General features: G+C 45.3%; 1 protein-coding gene across 9 annotated transcripts in view; it reads left to right on the top strand.

Annotated features, from left to right (window-relative positions):
- ZNF532 (zinc finger protein 532) overlaps positions 1 to 21,853 on the top strand; it is a 39,028-nt gene extending 17,175 nt beyond the window's left edge. For 7 of the 9 annotated variants that reach the window (XM_064141788.1, XM_064141795.1, XM_064141787.1 and 4 more), the window contains 7 exons: positions 1,016 to 1,197; positions 3,792 to 3,968; positions 9,085 to 9,247; positions 12,569 to 12,847; positions 16,702 to 16,814; positions 18,449 to 18,596; positions 19,569 to 21,853. In XM_064141788.1, the coding sequence (XP_063997858.1) occupies positions 1,016 to 1,197; positions 3,792 to 3,968; positions 9,085 to 9,247; positions 12,569 to 12,847; positions 16,702 to 16,814; positions 18,449 to 18,596; positions 19,569 to 20,063 (1,557 nt within the window). In that variant the 3' untranslated portion in view covers positions 20,064 to 21,853. The remainder of the gene's footprint in view (positions 1 to 1,015; positions 1,198 to 3,791; positions 3,969 to 9,084; positions 9,248 to 12,568; positions 12,848 to 16,701; positions 16,815 to 18,448; positions 18,597 to 19,568) is intronic. The other 2 variants (XM_064141794.1, XM_064141796.1) reach the window with 2 other exon arrangements.
- The last annotated feature ends 2,600 nt before the right edge of the window (positions 21,854 to 24,453 follow it).

Below are 24,453 nucleotides of genomic sequence, written 5' to 3'. Positions count from 1 at the left end.
TTTATAGAAAGAAGCTGTTTTACCATAAGGAAATAGATTTGTCTTCATTATTTATGTCAGCATTTCTCTATAGATAGCCCAGCAAACAATTTTTAATGCAGCTCTGGAGATCTTGTTCCATTCTGTATCCTTGCAAAACGTACAGATCGCTACACCTGCAAGACTTAGGGATAACGTTTGAAAAGCTATGCAGATCTCGTGTTAAACACCTGTGTCACGAAGGGGTCCTGGGTTTATGACTCTTCCTAAGTCACTGGTGAGATTCATAAGTCCCAAGGCAGAGGAAATGCTACTACTAAGTTGAAAAGACTTACAAAGTCTTCAGAAGTGCAGTTGAGTTGAAGTTCTGTTCTGCAGAACTATTTTTGTAACAAAGTACCAGTGAATCATGAGTTTAGTGGGTGCAGGAAACTGCAAATCTTTTGCAGCTCTCTGGTTTTGCCTCAGATGCTCAGCGTGCTGGTGGAACGCAGGTGTTGTGTCCAGGCCTGAGAAAGAGGCTTTTAAATGGTCTGCACCCTTGCTGCCTGATGCCATTGTTGCACTGGAGTTCTGGGTAGCACCCTAAGAACTCACCAGGGGCAAAGGTGAGGGAGGTGAAGATGATGTATTTGGTGGGTGCAGGTTTTCTGCTCTGTACGTAAGTGCAGTGGACTAAAACTGTCAGGTTTTATTCTCAGGTGGTACCTGGGCCCCTTGCACTTGGCAGGTAATCTTGTGAGGCTCCTAAGCGAGATGTGTGTAACCCAACATGCATCTCCTCGGGCCAGTGGCGTATTGAAGAGCTTTGTTGTGTCAGTGTGGCCCAGAGTGCCACCGTGCCTGGCTGCCAGTACTTGCCAGTCTGTTCCCCAGGCTCTGTCAGTAGGGCCTGCATTTAGTACTTGCCGCCTTCTGGTTCAGATCACAGTCGTAACAGCTAACCTTTTATGTGATATGTTGCAGTGCTTGACACAAGACGTTATGTATAGCTGAACCAAATCTTTTGTTTCATGTATTTTGGTTTATCGTTTAGAAGACATGCAATATCTGCCAGATGCTGCTTCCTAACCAGTGCAGTTTTGCATCACACCAGAGAATTCATCAGCATAAATCTCCATACACGTGTCCTGAATGTGGAGCAATCTGCAGATCTGTGCACTTCCAGACTCATGTCACTAAGAACTGCCTGCATTATACCCGAAGAGTTGGTTTTCGGTCAGTATAATGATTACTTTTGTTGTCAATTTATGTATACTTTATGGTTTTAAAAGTAATTTTCCATTTTCATAACATTGTTTGTAGAATACAGCTTCATGGTTTATGGTTGTCACAGCAACAGTGCTGTTAGTACTGCATATTTGGAATTAATGCCACAGTAGGATTCTGCTTTGTTTTAGGAATCTGCTTTCGTATGTTACTAACTCAGAGTATTAACTAATCTCATCCATCATAAATGTCAGAGTCAGGGCTTCACACTTTATATAAGTGCTAGAGAACCTGGGGATATTTTCTTAATTTCAGGGTCTTAAAAAAGCCCTCTTGATTTTTTCAGAACACTCTGGCTCAGATGGTGTCCCTGGCAGAACAGTCCTTGTCAGTATTGACTGCAGAATTTACTGTCAGTGAGCTTACTGCACCTGCCTGGCTGCTCTCTGCTCTGCGGGGAGGCAAGATTCCAAAGCTTTACATCACTTGAAAATGGTCTTGCTCATTCCAACAGGCTGGTCTTTTGGTTCTTCTTTTAATCTGCCTTTTAGGCTTCCTTGCAATGGCAGTTCACTGAGAAAATGAGGATGAGAAACATTTCATGGAAATATTAAACTACTAAATTTTGGAAGCCTTGGGAAATTGTTTTATTTTAGAATTTCACTAGCACTGAATGGCAGGCAGAAGAGCAAGAGATGAGCAGAGCAGCCTGGGCAGCCAACTTTTTCTCAGCATTCCTGAAACGTTTCCTACTTCATCCTGTTGGACTGGAGGAGGCACCTCTTTGCCCCTTCAGGTGCCACCAGTTCATTGACTGGGACAGCTGTGAAGTCTTCTGCTAAGGGAAGAAAGCTTTCTTACGGCATCAGTCCTGCTGCCCTGCCACTCTGTTTCCAGGTTTGACCCCATGGCCTGACAGCCCTCAGCATTTTGCACTCCTTTGGTTCTCTTCCATTCATTTTTCCCAAGCAGTAGTCTGTGCTGTCCTGGATTTCTTACATCTGCCCCCCTTCCCTCTCGTCTGTCTCTTTTGTGTTTGTACACAGAATCATCTTCAGGGACTCCTGGCCTGCCCATTAATGCTAGAAGTCTCTTATAAATCATAGAATTGGAAGGAAACCTGTCTTGCCTTTCCCAAGGAGCTGCGAGGCAGTTTGGTTTCATTTCAGTGTTTTAGGTCCAAATGACATCAGCTGAAAGTGTCAGTCCTAAGGTTAATTGCATCCTTCTGTGGTGAAAACAAGAAAGCTGTTGCAGCAGCCCAAGAAAGGATCAGAACTGGTTTAATATGGAGTGGTGGATGCTGAGGATCTTTTGTGACATTGCATCACTAAAGAATAAAGGGCAGACAGGATGGGATAGGAGGTGAGATATGCAACACAGCTCTCTCAAGGTGACATCTTAGCAGCAGATCTGTTAATGAGAGGAGTGTGCCTTGTGCCGCTTCGAGGAAGCGTTCGTCTCTCTGTAAGCAGAGAGTATCTTAACCACAAGGGGCGTTTACTCTAGAAAATGCATTGGTGAGCAGAGGCTGGAGAGCTATAAGCTTGATTAATAGTATGAAGAATGTAAGTGAAGTTCAGAAAAGAAAGGATGAGTTCCTTAAAAGTCAGAGGTGACGTGTTTCAAAAGGAGAAGGGAATTCTGGGATGCAGTGTATAACTGTATTTCTTGCTGTATGCCTATAGCAGGGCAGTAAAACAGCTTTAGAAAACAAGTTGACATGTGTGGCCACAGCTGTCCTGCTGCGGTACATGCCAGAAGGGTGGAGGCCTTCTATGTTTAAATGGCGCAGTAACAGTCAGTAAGAGAGATTTGTCCTTGGGCAGCTCGTTTGGTAATTCTCATTGCAGTGTGTTCCTGGACTTAGTTGGTAGGCTTTAGTAGGGGTGACATGTGGCACTGCCAGGGACCGTTGTGCGTAGCCTTTCGTGTGTGCTAACAGTGATTCCTCCTTGCAGTCGTTCCATTTTAGAGTAGACGAGGAAAGGTCACATTTGCGGCAGAGCCAAAGTACGTTTCTGAACAATACCGCCAGAATTCCAGTCGGACAGACTGGCCTGACCGTAGCTGCCCTGAGTTTCAATTGCTCAGGCTTTGTTTCTCAATCCAAGTGCTGATTTGATTACTTGTGCAGAAAGCATTGCCAGCATGTCTTCGTTAAATCTCAGCGAGGCAGACGGTGAGCACCATTTCCTCAGCGGTTTCTGGTTTGGTGGCAGTCTCTGAATTGCTGTGGCATACCTTGTGCAATCCACTGCCCTTTGTAAAATCCCTGCACAAATTGGCATTCCTTTCACCATCAGTAGAGTATTCCTCTGTCGCCCCTTCTCTGTTTTGTTCTAATGCCATAAAGATGTGTGCTGACTTTATCCCATAGGTTTTAGAATCAAATTGGGGAAGTTCCTTTTCCTTACTTTCTGAAACGCAAATCTCTGTGGATGCTGATTCTGAACTGGGTTGTTTACACTGACAGCATAATGCAGTTCTGTGCAGCGTGTATGTATTTATCTCTCCCACTTGCTGAAAATCCGTGTTGATTCCGTTGCATTCGGTACTGCTTTGGGCTCGGCTGAACTGACTCTTTTCCACTCTCTTTGCAGCTGCGTGCATTGCAATGTTGTGTACTCTGATGTGGCGGCACTCAAGTCTCACATTCAAGGTTGTCACTGTGAAGTCTTTTACAAGTGTCCTATCTGTCCCATGGCATTTAAATCTGCTCCCAGCACACACTCCCATGCCTACACACAACACCCGGGTATCAAGATAGGCGAACCAAAGTAAGCAAAATTAATCTTCTGTTGCACTTGCCTGCAGTTTAATAACTTGTGAAATTGCATTCTCTCCTCTGCTCATAATGCAAAAAGTCACCTTTCGTACAGCCAGCGTTTGTCATCCTGTCGGTAACGTGTGGAGATCCTGGACTGTTTTCATGAGGTCTTAGCTGGCAGTTTATTTGGCAAAGGTTGCGTTTCCATGAACGTGGCAGTAGCAGCTCTTCAAACACTGCACGCACGAGAGGGCAGCGCGGTAAGGAGAGAAGTCAGGCAGGCAGGTAGGTAGCGTGTTGCTCGCTCCTTTGCTTCCAGTCCGCTCAGCTCACCTGCAGTTTTGACTGTGAACTGAGATCATGTCGTTCCAAAAGAGCTACTGAGACTCATCGGGGCCAGTGCTGTGACTTTGATAACATCTGGTTGAATCTCCAGGGAAAAAAGGGGTTTATTTTTCTCTCTTTGACGCTGACAGAGAGCATTCAGAAAATGGCTTCTTGCAGTGCCGTCAGTTCAGAGGGGTCAGGGTGTGTACTCTGGAGAGGTGATGAAAGGAGTGGCAGTTGTGGACTCTGGGCTGACCCTGGGCATTCCTGGCAGGATGGAGCTGTCTGCAGTACGCTGCTCTTGTGGTCCGGAGCTGCTTGTGTGCTGGTTTTCCTGTGTTCTCCTCCTGTCTGCTGGGTTTTTCCTCATGAAAGTTTGGGAAGTGGTCAGCTAGGTTTTTGCTTCCTTAAAATGATTGTGTCTCAAGGAGAGCAGTTCCAGTGTGTTATTAAGTGATAGGTGCCAGGCTGTAAACCTCTTCTAACTTTGCCTTTCCAGATGAAAAAGTGGCACGCACAGAGCTGTTTGTACTCACTCTTTTCCAGTAGGTAGTCTCTTTCCTCTGGATTAAAGCAGGGATGGCTCTGCTCTGTAGCTAGGAAGTTCTGCATAAGCATGGTAATTGAAGATGGTAGCACAGGGCACAATTTGGAACTCAGCTGCAGGGTCTTTGTTTCAAAGATGTTGAACACCCAAGGCTCCTGCTGAAGCCAGTGGGAGCTGCAGCTGAAAATGAGACTTCACATTTCATCAGTGTTAGCCTGGTGCCTTCTCTGGCAGATTTGCTTCTGTCTTTGTTCTCTCTTGGTACAAGTGAAGTGATGAGTTCAAGCGTTTTAACTCCAGGTTGCTTCTCTGGAGTATGTTGTGACCCCTTGCAGACTCAAGAAAGTAGAAAGCAGATGATAGAAACGGCACCATGTAACCCAATAACCAGATTTCTGAAGAATTTGCTTTGCCAGGGCTTCTAACATCTGAACAGGAGATTTATTCTTTAGGGTGTTTCAACCTGTGGTACAGTGAAACTGCAGCAAACATACTGTGTGATAGCAAACGAAGGCATTTGTACCCAGTGGAAATGGTACCTTCTTTTAATTGGGGGTAGCATCTTCAGCGAGAGGCTTTGAAATGCCGACATTTAATCTAGCACTTGTTTCAGGTTCCCATCATTTTCAGCAGAGAAAACCAAAAGATTCTGATCACTGTTTGTGCAGGATGCTTTGCATACGAAAAGCATGGAAGATTTCTTGGCTTGTGCTTGAATCTGCAGAACTGTTTGTGATCAGCTTCCTAAACCAAGTATTTTGCATTAGTTTTCTTCCCCTGTAGAGGTGCTTGGAATTCTGTTTATTTTGATATAAAAAGACATACTTTCTGTATGAACTTCTGTTGTATTGTAACAAATGATAGAATCTGTAGCTGAGCGCTCCTTTTCAGAAGTGGTGCTCTTGAAGTGTGCCACCTTTAGCCCTTTAAGTACTGAAGTACTGGGGATGAGCTGCCCCTGCACCTCCTTCAGGGAGAAAAAGGCACAGCTCCTTCTGTCTGCTCACAGGGCAGGTCCTCCAACCCCTCTGTCTTCTTTGTGGCCCTCCTTTGGACTCTCTCCAGTCCATGCATGTCTGTCTTGAATTGTGGGTGGCAGAAGTGGAGACAGGTGTCCAGGTGTGGACTGAGCGGTGCTGAGTAGAGCTGACAAGAGCACTTCTCTGTTGGCAGGAGTGGGGCTTGCCGGCTGCATGGCGGTGTGCAGGACTGTGGCTGTGTGCCTTATGGTTACATTACAGATGGTTGGTTCGCAGCAGACACAGCAAACTATTTGGTGCATGAAAAGGGAAGTTTACGTGCAGCGATTCCAAGTGGGATGAAATGAGATTATTTTAACACTGGGGAACAGATGCCTGGCTTGTCTCTCAGCTTGATGAAGCCCTCTCCTGTAGCATACCTAAGCTGCTTCTCCCTAAGGAAACAGACCCTTAGATATGGTTTTCTGCTTTCAGCAAACAGTGTAACATCATAGGCTTGGCACTGAGGCAAAATGCTAGTATCTTTTGGGACATTGGAGAAACTCTCATTTGTCAAGCTGGTTGTGAAAATACACTGTACTGGAGCAAGTCCAGGAAAGGAACACTGAGATGAGTAAGAGACGTCTCTCGTGCGAAGAGAGGCTGAGGGAGCTGGTGCTGTTCAGCCTGGAGAGCAGAAGGCTCAGGAGAACCTGATTGGTGTGTCAGTACTGTATGTGAAGACATGACGAAGAGGCAGCCAGGTTTTTCTCCATGGTGCCCTGAGACAGAACAAGAGGCGGTGGGCACAGACTGACAGGTGGATTTGCACCTGAACACAAGGAGTCACTTTTTTTACTGTCAGGATGGTCAGACATGGGAGCAGACTGCCCAGAGGCTGTGGAGTCTCAGTTTGTGGAGACCTGAGTGGGCATACTTACTCCTGGGCAGCCTGCTCTGGCTGATGCTGCTTGAGCAGGGGTTGGACTAGACAGCCTCCAGAGCTCCCTTCCTACCTCAGTCATTCTGTAGTCCTCTCTTCCCTACTTCACATCGAAAACAATCTGAAGCGTAGTGTACTCGATTTGATCATGTAGCCCTGCAATGATAAATTGATATACTACAGACCTGAGGTCATTCCAGCTGAGGTCAGTGTCTAGTTCCGCCACAGGTGGCAGAGCAGGTTTTCTCATTTCTCCTCTCGAGATCTGCTTCTAATGGAAAAGTGCATCAGGCAATAACCAGGCAGTTTTTTCTGATCCTGATGTTCTTTAATTCCATCTTGCTGACCTGGAATAGTATAACCTTTGCTCTTGTCTCTTTAGCTCCTGGCTGTGGGATTGACTGCTCAGCTGCAGGCACCGGAATGCTGGGATCCTGGATGTTAGCAGTGGTCTGTGAGCAGTGGAGCAGAGAGTGGAAAACACTCTGCCAGGAACAAGGCTGTAATGCAGTCTTGTGCCTCAGCTTGCTTGCCTGTTTAGTAACAAGGCTCCTCACTCCCTGACTTGGGGACAGAGTTGCTGGTGGAGATGTGAAACAAGATGTCTGGGACAGAAGACAAATACTTGGTGCTGCAGGATCAGGGACTGTATGTGGCTATTACCAGCTCCAGCTTGGGTTAAGAGCAGACTCGCTACAGAACTGCAGCAAGCACTTTCCTGAGGAAACTGGGTTTTCTCATGGACTGAAAGGGGCTGTAAAATCACCACTTTACCTCACTGGGACTAGGACCAAGGCAGTGGAGTGTGCTTCTGTGCTCATTAACTCTGTGTTGTGGCCAAGAGAAATGATCCCTTCTATGGGGAACCCTTAAACAGTGCATCCCACGGTGTCTGGAAGAGGCTTCAGCTTCTCTGTGCTCCATTGTGCTGAGCTGCTGGGGCAGAGATCCACTGGCTTTTGTCACAGAAGTTGTCTCTTAGGATCTTGGTTGAAGCTATTAGTGGGGTTGGTGAGTTTATATGGATGTAAGGTGAAACTGTATTGTAGGAACCTGGGATTTATTTCTTACCAGTTACTATCAGGCAGTACAAGAGTATGTAGGCTGTAAGAGGATAAATTTGTCTTAGTTGATGTGAGAAACTGAGACCATTTGATTTACCACAAAACAGTATTTTCACACTTAATATGACCAGGTGTGTTATTTTTCATTGTCTCAACTATTTGGACCTATTGAGTGGCTGGGACACTGAAGTAATGTCCCTGTTCTCATCTCAAAACAGTGCAAAGTGGTGTTTAGAGCCCTTGAGCTATGTGCAGCTGATGGTGACTGCTTAGAGCAAGGTAGAAAGCACTCGGAACGTTGATGAGATACTGAGAAGATTGAGGCTTCTAGCAGGCAGGGGCTGTTGGCTTGGGTTTTTTACTGGGCAGCCATTCTTCAGGGTGGAGGTCACCCTCCAGCCGGTGGGATTTCGCAGCAGGGCGTGCCTGTCACTGCAGTCAGCGCCTGCTGCTGGCTTTCCTTCCTTTTAGTTTGACTTCTGAAGTGCTGCCCTACAGATGGATGGCCGACAGATCGGAGTTCTGCCTGGTCTGTGGCAAGTTTCTCTGTTACTTGTCTTTCAATTCTCAAGTTTAAAGAAGGTGATGTTTCTGAAAGATTGGAGTTTCTTACTGTTTATGGGAGGATGCATTAGGAGGCTGCAGTTTGAATGGCTAATCTTGCTGCTGACCTTCAGTTGCCAGGGAAGTCACTCTTGACGTAGCCCAGCATACAAATAGACAAAACCGACGTGCAAAGTGTAGTTTACTTTGATACTTTGCTTGAAACATTACCGTCCTGCAAAGTTTCAGCTTCAGAGCCTTAACAGAGTCCAGGCTTAGTGTTCAGGAGGTTCAAAAGCGTATACATTGCTGAAAGTAAATTTATCTTGAAGTCAATTGCCAATTACAATGGAATCAACAGCTCCCTTAGAACATACTGTCTTTGCAACCTGAACCAGGTGTTTTATCCTCTAGGTATAAGGGGAGTTCAGAACTGAAGACATTTAACTTCCAGAGGATCTAAGCAGATGTTGGTGTTTTATATATGTAACTGGCATATGTTGTTGTTTTCTGGCTTGTTTACACATTTCAATAATTTTTGCCCTATTTTTTCTGGTTTTTTTTCTACTGCTGCCATAGTTTTAATTGGAGGATGCTTTGAAATAATTTTAACTTGCAAGCAGTGTGAAATGATTGCTTAAACATGTCAGATCTTATCTCTGCTGAGAAAAAAGTTAACATCATGATTCTTGCAAATAGCTCCTCACCATGACTGATGTTGTTTATTGTACTTCTGTTTTTAGAATAATATATAAATGCTCTATGTGTGACACTGTGTTTACTCTACAACCTTTGCTCTATCGCCACTTTGATCAGCACATTGAAAACCAGAAGGTGTCAGTTTTCAAGTGTCCAGACTGTTCTCTTCTATATGCACAGAAACAGCTTATGATGGATCATATCAAGGTGTGTAGGCATCTTCTCTTGTTTCGTTCATAGATACCATGTGTCGTGCAATATATGCTGTGAGAAACACTGTAAAAAGGCAGACAGTAACAAGACTGCTGACAGACGGAGATGTTAATTCCAGGAGCATAATCTGTCAGCAATGTTGTCAAATGCTGAAATGTTACATTTGGTACGGTCCCCAGCTGCCTCTGATGTAACCACTAACTCAGTTTTTCTTTGTGAATGTTGATTTTGGTGTACCAGGAACACCTCAGTGCATTGCACTCAGTAGGTCATTTCCTCAGAAAGATCAGGGGTGCAGTGGAGTCAGTCAGTCCAGTCCTGATAAGTATCGAGCTGTTAGGAGCTGAGGGTGCTGAGCACATTGCACAATCAACCCTTTGGTGCTCAGAATTCACCAGTAGGAACCAGTATGTTCTGAGGATCGTTACTGGTGTGTTTACACGTGCTTTGAAGTGGATTTTCTCATTATCATGCTTACAGCTGCAGAAGACTTACTGTCCCCCTTGCCAAGCGTGTTTTCAAGAGCCTGCAGTTCCCTGGCTAGAATTTGTTAGCTGTGTGGGAAACCAGGCATCTTTCCTCCTGCTAAAGCTGTCTTTTTGCCTTTTGGGCTCAGCTGTGGCACTTGCCACCTCACAAGCCTCTGAAGTTTTGTTGAAAGCAGGATCACAGGTCTTGAAAAAACAGTTGGTCTGATAGCCAGTCTGAGACTTGAGGAGGTAGGGAAGGGCTGGCCCCAGGTGCTCATCAGTACAAGGACTGGGTTTTTCCTTTGTTTCTGAACGGACTCGTATTTGCTGTAAGAATCATCTTATGTTCATGCCCTGTATCTTAAGTGGTCTTCATGCAGCGATGCCAAGTCCTGTTTTCTGTTTCCTTTGATCTGCTTATACTGCTCCTTTTCTTTTTTAACTAAATAGGCAAATTACATGTGTTGCTGTTTATGCCTTACTTGTCTAAGTAGTTTCTCAACTCAGGTATTACTGTAAAAGTAATGTTATATCTGCATTTAACTGCTTCTGAAAACAGCTCTTTGAGGAGCATGATCTGACTGTAACTGGGGCCAGAAGCTCTTTGTACATAAATGAGGGTTGCTCAGAATTGTCATTGTGAAATTAGGCCTAGTTACTCCTGATTTGGGCACAGTGCAATTCTGTTGGCTTTAGTGTTTTGTGTCAGTATTTGTACTTTCAATCAGTGTTATTTTAGCATGACTCACTATAAATGATCTGCATGTGCCTGAGAGTAGAATGAGAGAATTAGAACATACACAGTAGCAGTGTTACTGCTTTTATTCAGAACTGCTGGTGCTGTTACACTTAGGATGTGTCTACAGAAGTAGGGACAGCAGCAGCAGAGTATAAATTGGACTTGAGATAAAGTGAAATGAGAAAAAAAAAAAGCCCCAAAACAATAGCAGAATATAGATAAAACCAGAAAAGGTCCTAGGGAGAGGACATGAGCCAGGCAAGGGCAGGGCTCAGTCTGACTACACAGGAAGCAATTGTTTGGTGTGGGTTAGACATAAACCATCAAGGCAGAGAAAACCTGGGTGAAAATAGAGCAAAAAGGGACAGAAGGAAGCTCTTGAAGAGGTTAAAGCCACAGAAAACAACCTAGAATAATTCCTGCAGGTGTGACTGTTCTTGTTGGCAAAAGGTACATCTCATTTGGTTTCAGTGGCCTAGCTACTGGTGAGAAGTGGTGAAGGGCTGGAGGTGCAACACCCCCAGGTCTACTGGTGAGATGTGCTGTGACCAGTGTCACTCAATGCTGTACTTTAGGTCTTTCTGTTTGTTTTCACACCAGAAATTAGGTTTCAGTATTGTATTTAAAAGACACAAAGCTGAGGGCTAACACTTTATGTGCTGACACATTAAGCTGGGATGGAATCTCCAGGTCGGTCTTCAGTTGCCTCACAGTTAGGAACCTCCTTCCCTCCTTGTCCTGTGCTGCTTTCTTGTCCTGGTGCAACAGCAGCCCCCTCCTTTACTGCGCAGCTTCAGTTTGTTCTTAGAGCCAGTCAGCTGGTCCTGAGCACTTTGCATTTTAGGGGTTTTAATGACTGGCTTTGCTTTTGGAAGTTGTTCGGTAGAAGCATTTGTTCTAAGATCAGTTTGATGTTTGCTACAGAGCCAGCAAGTGATCCCACAGGATCCACAAGAGGATCTGATGCTAGAGTGTTGTCCTGGACTATCAGATTGGTATTCTCCTGTTCTCAGAATCAAGAATGTATTGAATGTTTGTTTGTTTCTGAGATTACCTGTCAGGAAGATAATTAGGTTTGGGATGGCTGTGCACACATGCAGGAGAGCTGTAATAAAGGTCAGTAGATGAGATGGACACTGTCATTGCAAGGGACAGGTCTTCACATGTGAAAGAGACCTTGGCAGTGGATCCACGTTTAACAGTGTGCTCATGTGCACGTAGGAGCCTCGGACACGGAGCTGAAGCCCAGGTCTTCCTCGCTTAGTCAGCACTTTGGAAGGCTCACGTATTGCATCAGTATGTCACTCTGGCTCTGGGAACTGGGGAAGGAGGAGATGGAAGAGTTCTTCTCTTCTTACTGCCAGTTTCCTTAAGGTCTAGAAGTAAGCCAGCAATGAAGGGCCACTACCTAGGAGCTGCAGGGTGCTTGAGAACCACTTGTTAGAGACCTCTGAGCTGTCCTCTGCTCTTGGGGACCCTGTGGGCCCTGCACACTTCTGCAGATAAGAACTGTTAGCAGTGTAACCCTAAGGCAGGGTGCTCATAACATGAGTGTGGAGTAAGGCAGTGCTTACCTGAGCCTCAACATAAAGTACTAAGATATCCCAACAGTATAGTACCCTGATCTTTCCAGAGTTGTCTGTCTTCTCTTATTTACCCACGTGCCAGAATTTGTCAGCACAAAACCCTTCCTTCCTGGAACTCTTTAGTCACATAGTTTGAAATGAGGATGCTCAACTAATACTTTAGGTAAGTAAAGCAAGAAATTAAGCTTAACGTAAAGTACTTCTTGAACCCTTTTTTCCTCTCTGTTAAGCAGCAGTTTAAATGTAACCCACAAAGCCTTTTTTTATTTTCTGGTGAAAAACTGTAGCCACTGAAGAAGACTCCTTCAGCTGCAGATGGTGTCTCTTAGCATTGTGGGCAAGTGTCTCTTTATGCTAGGCATTGCCTTTACTTAATTCTGTTTCTTTAAGTTAAGAATGTGGTCTGCTAATAGTATGGCAAAGAAGTAAATGAAGACTTGTGACTCAGATCTTTTCATTTTGTCAATGCAACTGTCTATGTTAGTTTTGTACATTTTTTTTTCTCTCTCTTTTGTTGTAGTCTATGCATGGAACTTTGAAAAGTGTTGAGGGGCCACCAAACCTGGGGATAAATCTGCCTCTCAGTACTAAACCCACAACTCAGAACTCAGCCAGTCACAACAAGGAGGATGCAAAATCTGCCAATGGAACAGAGAAGCTGGAGAAGAAATCTCCTTCTCCCGTAAAGAAAGCAGAGCCTAAAAAAGTGGCTAATCCTGGCTGGACGTGTTGGGAGTGTGATAGGCTCTTCACTCAGAGAGACGTTTACATCTCTCACATGCGGAAGGAACACGGAAAGGTAAATGAATAATACTCGACTACAAAGAAGTAAATTAAACCTGAAATATGAAGGCACTTTTTTCCAAGTTCACTTGTGGTCTTGAAAATAATGCCTTTGAAGTTCCACCACTGCTCTTCTCTTTCTTAGGTCTCTTTCATGCGTCCTTCTGTGTAGTTCTTGTTGTTGTCTATATAGCTCTACTGAGAAAATCCACACGCTCTTACTTAATTGTAGGCTTCTTCATTCAGTACTAAAATTTCTTCAAGATGGAAAGAGTGAAGGATGTTCCAGTATTTCATCCAAGTCACCTAATCTAATCCAGTTTCTTGTTTCTTCTTTTGTACCCTCTCAGTTCCTTCACTCCCTTGAAAATTCATTAACTGCTAGACTCAGGGAATGGAGTCTGGTTTTGGTGGTCCAAGCAGTGCCAAGCAGCATTTGATGTTACAGGTAGATGCACTCCAAGGATGAGCTATTGCTCTGAACTTGCACTTGCCAGTTCAGCCAACAAGGCAGCAGAGATGAACAAGTGGAATTTGTCATTTAGGATAGTTTACTCCAAGTGGATTGAAAGCGACATATGGGCGTGCTGCAATCCCACGCAATCAGCTGTACAGTACTTGATGTCCCTGTGGCATGCGATACCTGTTCCAGTTAAATGATGATAAAAAGGCTGGTCCTTGTACAGAGCCTTGCTAGCTGCAGTTGGGACGGGTCTTGCAAACTCCAGCCCGATGCTGACATGCAGCAACTCCCCAGTCTTCTCCTTCACTGTGTCCCAGCGAACATGGTCTGGTTCTTTCTGCAGCCAGGAAGCAAGTAGTGGAACTACTGCAGTGTGCTGCACTGCAGGCGGAGAGCAGAGCTGAAGGAATACCAGACTCATCTAAGTGGAGTGAAAATCTCTGCTTCTCGGGATGCTAATGTGCAACAAGAAATGATAGCATGTTTCCAGAGGTTCCTGCGTCACTCCAAATTGCAGTGCTTATTTCTAAAGCCGGTGTGCAAATTATTCTATCCTGTTTATAAACACCCCATGGAAGAGATGAAAATTCCAGACTACAGAGAGTCATCTCTAATTTTCTTGTGACAAATTCAAGCAGCACTGAAAGCTGGCAGGAGCCTATTTCCATGTTTTCTCCCTGCCTTCCGTAGCTCCCATTCCATTCTTTCAGCCTAGAGTCCAGTAGCTATACTACCAGTCTCCCTTGGAAATAAAACAGTGAAACCCAAGGATTATGTTTGACAGAAGTACCTTTTCTCATAGAATCAGCCAGGTTGGAAGAGACCTCCAAGATCATCCAGTCCAACTATCACCCAGCCCTAGCCAGTCAACTATACCATAGCATTCTGTTATCACCTCCTTGTACAGCTTTAGGGCATGAAAAGTAGACAGAAGAGCTGAGATTATGTAGCCTCCATTTGATTTCTCCAGTGGCATCAAAAGATCATTTTTCCATTTCTGTCTGTGGAAGTCACTGAAGAACTGATAATGGCTTCAGTTTAAGCCCAGCAGGTGATTCCTGACACTTCTGTGAGGTAGTGTCTGTGAAGAAACGCCATAAAATGTGTTGCAGTCCCTGCAGCATGCTTACACACCATATCCTCTGGCACTCATAGTAGTTTCACTTTCTGCCAGAATCAGCTCTTCAGCAGCATGTAAAATGTTAGCACACTCTGGCCTGTTTGTCTCAACATGAACTCACCAGTGCTTTTACCAGCAGAGAGATAAATTCAAGAGCAAATACATTTTACATTGACTAGATCCTTAAACCAAGCAAACCTCCCTGTGAAGCTGTCACTTCAGAGTGAAATAGCAAATGCTCCCCAGCCTGACAGAACCTACAGCGGAGTGGCAGGAGGCATGTAAAGGGAGGTTAGTAACACATTGGTAATGCTTTCTGAACACTAGGCTTAAGTAGGTATCTTCCTGTCTCTGGTGTTTAGTAAGAGCGAGCGATGTTACCTCAAGCACAACCCGTACTAAGGAACATTAGGTAGGTGTTGCACTGAAATGAACGGAGCTGCGACTCCAGGTCTGACAGAAATGGGTGATAGAGAGCAGCTGCTGCGCTCCTTCCAGCCCCCCCAGAATTTTGTTAGTTTTCAAAACCTTATGGGTACATTATTGTAGAGAGTCTGGAACGAGCGTAAGGTAACCAAGTATGCAACGTGCGGCTAACAAATAATGGAACTAATGTATAGGCTGTTTTTCTGGAGAGTGAGAAGTGCGAATGAAATGCTCTGAAATGATCAGTGCAGAATGTTAAAAGCTGCAGCTGTGCAGCTCTGGAGGGACCTGCAGAGTCCCTTGTCACGTGCAGCGGCCTGGTGCAGGCACAGCGGCTGCTGTGCTGGAGCTGGCTGCCTGTGCGGTGTGCTCCAGGGTCGTGTCTGGGTAGAAGCTCTTCGTGGAGTGACTTCACTCTTTGAATAACGTTTTCTAAGCCCTTCCCAGAGCACTGCACTCGTAAGCACTCTGTAAAGCCATGCTGCGTGTCAGCAGTGACATCTGTGCTGCAGAGCTGTACTGGCTCTTCCGTAGCTGCCATTAGAGAGAAGATGAACATCAAGTTCATTGCTCAGCGCATTCATAGAAGGTGATGGATCCATAGATGAGTGTTTTTCAGTCCTTTAAGCGTGTCTGTATGGCTAGAGCCCCTTACAAGAGAATGAAGGAAAGCTGCGATTTTGCCACTGGAGCAAGAAACTGCAATCCAAGGAACATGCTTTTCCTTCTGGTTACTTGACCGATGGTGTGGGGCTATCACTTCACCTGTCTAGTAGGCATGAATCCTCTCTCAAACTGGAACACTTGAAACCTGGGCCCACACCATCCAAATTTCCTTTGTTAAGCTCCATTAAAATCCGTTTCTTCTTCAGACCCAGGACACCTCAATTCTGGCAGGAGTCATTATCCTGAATGATAAGTGTGGGATCCTGTCTCTGGCTGGATTGTTGAAAAGTAAACTGAAGTAGTCTGGAAAGGTCTTCAGGTAGATTTGTTTGTTCTCTAGATTAATCCCTAAGATGCTCTTTCAATTTCATTGCTACTGCCATAACACCAAAATCACAAACAATCTGGTTACCCGTGGAAGGAAATGGGAAAGCTGACTGGGAATGTTTCCTGTTTTCCTTACTCCTGTTGACAAGATGTGTCTTCAGCTGAGGTCTAGGGCCGATGGAAAATAAGGGACAGGACTGTGTCACTCATTCCTGTATGGAGTGAAGTCACAGTTTGGGAGCTGTTGTTTCTTCAGATGCTAGAGCTCCTGTGGCCATGTTCAGCTGGAGTGACACTGATGGAGGCCACTCCAGCCTTTCCAGCTTCTTTCCTTTCTCCATCCACTTAACAAGCTACAGTACAAAACCCACATGGGGACCCAAACAGACCACACCTCTTATTTATTCATGGCTTTCCTGAGCCTTGCTGGTGTATCAGTGTCTGTGACGTTTTGCTTTGGCTCTTGGTAAGTGCTCATCACCCACTTTTGTATGTGACTGATGAGCCCTCTCAGCCAGCAGCTGCAGGCGTAGTGTGGTGGTGGGAAGGCAAAGGTCAGTGTGGTGAAAGCAAATCCCTCATCAAACTGTCTTGGCTGGTGTAGAAATAACCCGTTCATCTTCCACTGAAGAAATCTGCCTTCGTCCACTGTCTGTGACACCAGTTTACAGCTGGTGACAGACGTGTGTGTAACTTGTGCTGATCACATCACTTTGAAATAGGTCCAGGTCCTCTGGTTTCTGCAGTGCTGCTGCAGGAGCAGCTGGTAAGCGATGTTTCTTTCCTATGACCAAGAAATTCAGCACGTGCGCTGCTTTTACTGAGCTTTTCTAATCAGTTAATGTGGTTTTCTTCTCTTTTTCTCCAGCAAATGAAGAAACATCCGTGTCGACAGTGCGACAAGTCTTTCAGTTCATCCCACAGTCTGTGTCGTCACAATCGCATCAAGCACAAAGGCATCAGGAAGGTTTATACTTGCTCGTAAGTTCTGCTTTTATTTATTCAAGCAGATTACAGACCATAAAAAAACCTGTTAGATGCACTGCTCTCCTTGATGCTGTGAAAAGCAGCATAATGGTCATTTAGCTCCTCAGACAGGCCAGAGCAGGCTATCCTGCAGGCCTAACCAGAACAGGCTCCATGAGGCTACATCAACTCTGCTATCTCTCAAGGGCTTTGGTGAGCAAATCTGAACCTTTGCTGAGCTTTGCTGAGAGTTCTGCAGTGGTGAACCTGGTTTTCAGCAGTCTCTCAGATACACAGCCTGCTCTTCTGATCTGTAGAAGCCACTGTGCGTAGTGCTTTCTTTAAACACAAACCGGTGTGTCATGTCTGAAAATGCTCAGTGATGTTGCAGTGGCTGGAGAGATGATGCGTGACTTAATAGGAAAAGCCACGTGAAACAGATAAGATCTGTAAACCAAACTTTCCAGTGTGTCTCTTCGTCCCTAGTTTTGTGTGTCCTTGCAGGCTGTTGAGCCCAGTTTGAGCCTGTGGAAAGGAAGCTGCCAGCAGCAGCCAGCCCATGTGGTAAGAGGTGTCACCGGTCCCTTCTCTGCCACAGCATGACTTCTGTTTTGTTATGGAGAGTATGAGGCTCAGCGATGTGGAAGCCTGAGGCTGCCGTGCATTGAACAGTGTTTGAACAAAGTGCTTTAGAGCCTCCTGTCCCACACATCAGCTTGTTTCTGACAGACCCTCAACTTGGGCGTTAGCATATGTGAGCTGGTCAGCTCAGAAGCTGTTGCTCTTGATGTGCGACAGGTAGCAAATGCCTGGGTTTTGTGGCCCCTTTGAGCAGGAAGCTCATTGGGGTTCTATGTTTCTATTCCAGAAGGCCTCCAGTACTGCCATTTTTGGTTTGGTTTTGGGTTTTAATAATGTTAAATGTAAGAGCATGTAAAAAGTTAAAACCTTACGAGAGAAACTGGGAGAAGAGCACTGCAGTTGAACTTCTGCCCCTGCAGTTCTTGTTCGGCTGTCCCTCCTCCAGGCACCTGTATGCTGCGTTACAGCACTGCGGCTCAGGAGAAGCCACAAGATGTTCAGAAGTGGTGCAGCTGGCTCGGCGGGGGAGAGTGAGGCATAGGTTGTGAAAGATAACTTTGTTCTGCTGCTTAGTTTGAGGGGTTGAAAAGGAATTGCTAGTTGCAAGGAGAAACAGTGTTTGGATCTGAATGCAGCGTTAAGTGTCAATTGGAGGAAGCATTCATCCCATGTGGCAGGAAATTGCTTTCCCTGCAGAATTTAAATCAAACAGCACTCTGGGAAGTCTCTAATAGAATGTATGGTTTGGTGGTCTCAGCAGAAATCCAAGAAACAAACTCAGGTGCTCCCAGGTTTTATTTCAAGTCACACTTGGTATAATTTCAGATATTATCTCCAGACAACTTCTCATTTGCTCTGAATAGAAATTCTCAATGATTTCTGGTTTTATTTTGTACTGCTGCTCATTTCTTTACAACAATTACCCATGCAATTGACTAGAAAATCATTGTCCAGTTCTCTGGTCTGGAGTTACTTTCTGGTCCTGTTTAAGTTCTTCAGAATCATGTGACTTTTGTTAAGCCTGGCTTATCACTCTGTGCACCTCTTCTTTGTGCTCACTCGCGCAGGCACTGCCCAGAGTCCAGACGTACCTTTACCAAGCGGCTGATGCTGGAGAAGCACATTCAGCTGATGCATGGCATTAAAGACCCTGATGTGAAAGAGATGGCTGAGTCAGCCAATATGGAAGAAAGGGAAGTCAAAGAAGACACAAAGGTAATCACTTAAAAGATTAATCCAGACACCAAGAGTTGATTTTTTGTGGGCGTACATTCAGGATCTTTAAACACAAAGGTAGCTTGATCTCATAAAAGCCTGAGCCCAGAAGCAGGCTTTAACATTTGGTCAGCCCTGGAGGGGTCAGACAGTTGGATTAGATGAGCGTTGTAGGTCCCTTCCAGCTGAAGTGTTCTTTTCCGGCTTACTGTTGATGATGAGTGTTAGGAGGAAAGTAAAAATAGATGACAACACTGCCCAAAGATGTGTCACATGCAGATGTCAATCGGCACAAACAGAACTGGGTTTTAACATGTACAATTGTCCTCTACATGGCACTTTCAACCCAACACATTATCTCCTTACTTAAGTGTTAAAAATCTAGCAGCTGTGTCCGTTACCTTCATAAACACCGTGGAGCACATCCAAGCTACATAGGATGCAGGAGATTCTTGAGGAGTACTGGTGTTGGAAGAGCATCAAGGAGAATGTAAAAGAAGCATCGGTGTTATTAGTTTAGATAATCGTTATGTGACCATTCAACCTTAGCACAATGTTGGTTTGGTTACTAACAATCTGGGTATAATCTGTCAAATCGAATTTCAGCCATGAAATAATAAGTAAGTAAAGTGGAGGTCCAGAAGGTAGTGCTGAGAAGTTCCTGGGCTGCTGCCCTCTACCCAGCTGAGGTCTGGCTGCTGTGTGTAGCTGGATGCAGTTACGCTGGCAGGTATTTATACAGTGTGTTAGATGCTGTTGCTGTGTCAGAATGGGTGAGGCTGTGCCACTGCTAGTGAGGAAAGCCCCCAGTTTTCCAACTTGTACAACGTACATTTGCTTCAGTTATTTGAAATGCTGTGTCTGTCATAGCAGTTTGGAATCTACCAAGAGAAAGCTTGAGCAGTTTGTGAGGCACAGGTAGTTGCGAAAAGGACCCTGTGGTTATGATCTGCCATTTGTGTCTGTCTTTAGGTTCCTAGTCCAAAGCGCAAGTTGGAAGAGCCTGTGCTGGAGTTCAGGCCTCCACGAGGTGCCATTACTCAGCCACTGAAGAAGCTGAAGATCAATGTTTTTAAAGTGCACAAGTGTGCTGTTTGTGGCTTTACAACAGAAAATCTCCTCCAGTTTCATGAACACATTCCTCAGCATAAATCTGATGGCTCCTCGTACCAGTGCAGGGAATGTGGACTCTGCTACACATCTCATGTGTCCCTCTCCAGACATCTCTTTATTGTACATAAGTTGAAGGAGCCTCAGCCAGTGTCAAAACAAAATGGGTCTGGGGAGGATAATCAGCAAGAAAATAAACCAAATCATGAGGACGAATCATCTGACAATTCAGCATCAGACAGAAGATGTAAAGTTTGTGCAAAGACTTTTGAAACTGAAGCGGCCTTAAACACTCACATGAGAACACATGGCATGGCCTTCATCAAGTCCAAAAGAATGAGCTCAGCTGAGAAGTGATGGGATTGTTTGGAACTCAGAAACCTCTCCACATTGGAATACTAATGACACTTTTGCTACAGAAGTTCAAGGTATACTCTCGTTAACAGTACTGTCCAGGCTGTTGCAATACATTCTGCATAAAAGCGTGCCCTTCGCCTCGTCCTCTATCCCCTCAAACCATCCAAGCAGTATTTGAGTTGAAAAGACTTTGTATATATTTAAACTAATAACTTTTATACTCATTGTTATGTGTTTGTATCTGTATCCAGTGGAGAATTTGGGTTTTTCTGTTTTGTTTCTGCTTTTTTGTAGTCAGTTCCTTTAAAACAGAGTTCTGAATGCCGGGGCAGTTGCTTAGGTTCTCTTAGACTGTTTCTTTCAGAAGTGTTCAATTAAGAAAGTTCAGCTAAGGGAGGTGCATCAGAAAGCAGCACCTGGGAGGGCATTGGAGGGGGAGAAGCAAGCTAAGGGGAGATTTTAAATTCTAAGAACCTGTGCTTCTAAATATCTAAGGAAGTCCTTAACTTTCTCTTAAAAATATATGTATTTACAAAAGAAAAGTCCTACTGCATGTTTCAAATGCAGTGCTGGTTTTAGATGGCACCACTGGAGAGGTGCAGACTCCTAGAGTGATAAAGTACTTCTGAAAAGTATAATTGCACAACTCTCTGTATCATGAAGTGATTTTTGGGGTTGTTTAGGCTGTCAGGTGCTTGCGGTCGAAGCTCCAGTTGTTACAAAGGGCTGGCCTGCTCTGGACTTAGCAGATCCCATGTGATTAGAGAATAGGTTTATGATGATGGTGTTTTTGGTCAGGTAATTTATTAAACACTATATAGAAGTGCATACCCAGCATTATGTATTTTCCTTTCTGGCTGCTGACAGAAGGCAGTTAACCCTTGCTACAGGGGCTGGTGTTTCCCAGCTCTGGATGCTAATGCCAAACGTTCTGGTGCTCAGTGTCACAGGCAGCCACAGCTGTCGAGGGGCTGGCTGCAGCTGTGGCTGTCAGCTTTCGCTCGGGCCGTAGGAAGCTAGCACAGCCCATTCAGACCTGAGCCTGACGCCGCTAGTTAATGCTTTCACCAAGGACACCAAGGCCCCATGCTCTCCCTTCCATCTAGAGGTCTCTGTGAGAGTTGTATTTTTGGTTTGATTTTGCATTTTATACCTTGTATGTATCCCTAAAATACAAATTTTGTACTTTTTTTTAAAACAAAGGGTGTACATATAGATAGGTGCATGATACACAGTAGTAATTGTCTAGTTCCTTACAAGTCTTGCTGCTGTCAGACGTTACTATACACTATGTCCATTACAGCTGTATTAAACACATTTCATATGTAAATAAATGTGGAGCATTTTGCCCCTAAAGATTTGCGAGATTCTGTTATTTATCATTAAATGTTAACAGTTTGAAAATGAAGGTCTTCGAAAAAAGTAGGGATCCTTTCTGGCCACCTCTGTGAAAGTTCTTAGTCGCTCTGGAAATGGTGTTGTCAGAGACATTTGTTCTGCTTTCCCTCTTCATCCTCATTCTTCATTTGGTTCGTTGATAAATGCTTGTTATCCCACAGGCCTACTGAGTGCTTATGAGGTACTTCTCCATCCTGGAACACACAGCTGGCATCACAAGATCCTCCTCTGTAACGTACCCTGGCCATCACTGCCCTTACCATTCAGTGTATACCTCTTGAACACTTGTTTGTTGATGTGCACTGTCAACTGTACAACAAATGAGTTCTCACTATGCAGAATGGTGTTTTGTATAGAGTGAACAGATAATAAAAGTTAAGTTTTCACAGCCATTATTAATACCCTTATTCATTTTCACTTTTCACTGTCTTGCACCTGCAAGGGATGCTGTGAGCTAGTGACTTAGGCCACTGTTGGTAGTAAACCTCATAAAACCTCTCTGGGAGGCAGGAAACTGATCATATAGCCTCTGCTGGTTTACAGTCACTCTTTTGGTTAAACACAGAGATGCCACATTAGAGATGCTAATATTGCACATCACCTGCAGGAAGCAGGTTAGCACAGAAACACGAAGGAAGGCTTCAGGGAGTGTTTGGGCAGGAGAACAGTGTCAGTGTCGGGTCCGAGGTTGATGTGTGGTTGCTTCACTGAGAAACAGCACAGAAATAAGACAGCTTGTACCGTGTGTGGAAATAAACCACAAGCTGCTCAGGAAAGTTCTCAGTGCATCTTCATGGGGACACACACTTAACTTATCAGTGGGAAAGCACCAGAAAATGACAGCACGGGAGTCCACAGTAGCCCAGTGAAACAGCATGGAGCTGGTCCTCCGCTTTGTGCGCAGGGCCATACTGAGACACTTCCAAAACGTTCACTCTGACAGCAACAAAAATGCCCCTGAGAAAGGCTGTGAGACCAGCAGGAAGGAACAATGAACACAGGGAAGCAGGACACCAGGTCAGCCTGAGCTGCTTTGTTCTGTGCTATCAACCCCACAAGAAACCAAACACACTGCTGTGGGAAAAGCAGGCTGCTGCAGTAGGCCATGGGGCTCAGGGGAGGCAAGTGTGGCACACCCCGACTGCCAGGGGCCCTCAGCTGCTAGGCTTTCATATCCCTGAGCTGAGGGGACCTGTATGTGGCCAGCACAGCCAGTTGGCATGGGCCAATTGCCCAGGCTGCACGATAGCTAAGAGCCACTTTGCGGCACTGCTCGCAAGGCTGAAAAGCAAGTTTCCACCTGCATTGAAGTCAGGGGCCCCTGACCTTAGACCAGCTGCATTAGATTGGCTGCCCCCACTGCTGGCAGATTTGGTCTGTCTCCAGAATGAGTGGTTCTGGGTTTCTGAAGATAGCATGGGCTGTACTATACACCTTGCTGCACCTCTGGTGTCTCCTGTGATTCTGTGGACTCAGCCAGAAACATATCTAAGTGAATGGAAGTGTGGTGCTGCCCAGCACATGGCACCACAACTCCCATCTGCTCCCTCTGCTTTGGGGGTTACTGGGCACGGAGCACATATGGTACTGCTACCCCTGCGTGGTGCTCACAGCCCTTGCCTCCATGCGACTCCCCTGGTAGTCATGCAGCTGGCCAGGACTTGCTCAGGGAGGCATTTAGCCCTGTCTTGGCCTTCCAGCAGAGTGACACAGCAGAAGCTGAGTCTGGCTACCACAAGCACTGTACTTCCAGACTTGCCCGAGTCTGCTTCTGGAGAGCATTTACAGACACACAACTCAGCCTGGCAAAGATGCGAATGTTGTCAGTTCTTAAGGTCTGAGTATGGGTGGGGAATTGAGTAGGGCAGGCCTAGTTAGTTTTAAAAGGATTTTTATATAACCCTGACCTTTTCATTCTGTTAATATTACCTTTCTCAGTACACCTAGCACACACACACAGCTGCCAGGCCAGTAATAGGACACAGTTTATTTAAAAACCTTTCTCAAATATTAGGGCAGTTCAGGACTCAGTTCTTTGTATTTGAATTTCAGATTACCACTCAAAGGTTATCTGACGAGGCTCCCAGCAGGACGAAGGGCGGGTAATGGACTGAGAAGAGAAATAAGTGCAGAACACAGCAAACACAGCAGGCGCGAGCCTGCCCGACTCACATCCCCGGGCTTTGGGTACAAACTGGCCTCTCTAACTAGAGCGGGGTGCAGGAGGAGCCGGGAAGAAGGAGCACTTCTCTCCTCCCCCACACTTCTTCCCTTTGAAAAACACTGTGTTTTGAAAAGACCTGGTAAAGCAAGGCACAGGAAATGACCCAGATTAACCTGGAAAATTACCTGGAGGCACGGCTGGGGCACTACAGATTTCTCCTCTGACCTCCAGGCTCCTCCTCTAAAGAGGAAAAAAAAAAGACATTTGGAGCAATAATGTGACTATTAGCAAAATAATCTGAGCATTGCATCCTTCAGAGATATGCTCTGTAATGTGATTTGGCAGAAGCCTTTAGGCAGTTCATTTATTTCATGTCCTCAAATTCTGCTACTCTGTACTCTCCGACGCTAAGACACTGGTGGGAATATGGATGCCCTGCATTATGCCTGGGGCTCACTTGGAGCTGGTCCACCACTTGGCTAGCACTGCCATAGCTCTGCCTGCCGGATTAATATTGAGGGCTAAGCACGCCCATATTTCCTGGTTTAAGTGACTGCTGCTTTCTCAGTTAAAATGCAGAGCGGTCTCTGATGGATACAGTCATGCTCTAATTGGAGGAGCTACTGCCTTCAGATCTCACTTGGTCATTGCATCTACATCCCATTGCTGCTAGCAAAACGAGCAGAGAAACATCTTCATAAGCAGCACCAGCATTACTCCAGACAGTTTACCCCATGGAGGTGCTTTCCACACATGATCAGCTTCATTCAGGTAATAGCAGGCACCTCCCAACACTCAGGGAAGTCAAGGCACGGCCTCAAATAGCGG

Source organism: Pogoniulus pusillus, unplaced genomic scaffold (genome assembly GCF_015220805.1).
Source record: "Pogoniulus pusillus isolate bPogPus1 unplaced genomic scaffold, bPogPus1.pri scaffold_72_arrow_ctg1, whole genome shotgun sequence".
In the NCBI taxonomy this organism is placed as follows: Eukaryota; Metazoa; Chordata; class Aves; order Piciformes; family Lybiidae; genus Pogoniulus; species Pogoniulus pusillus.
This window is presented reverse-complemented; position numbering and strand designations above follow the sequence as displayed.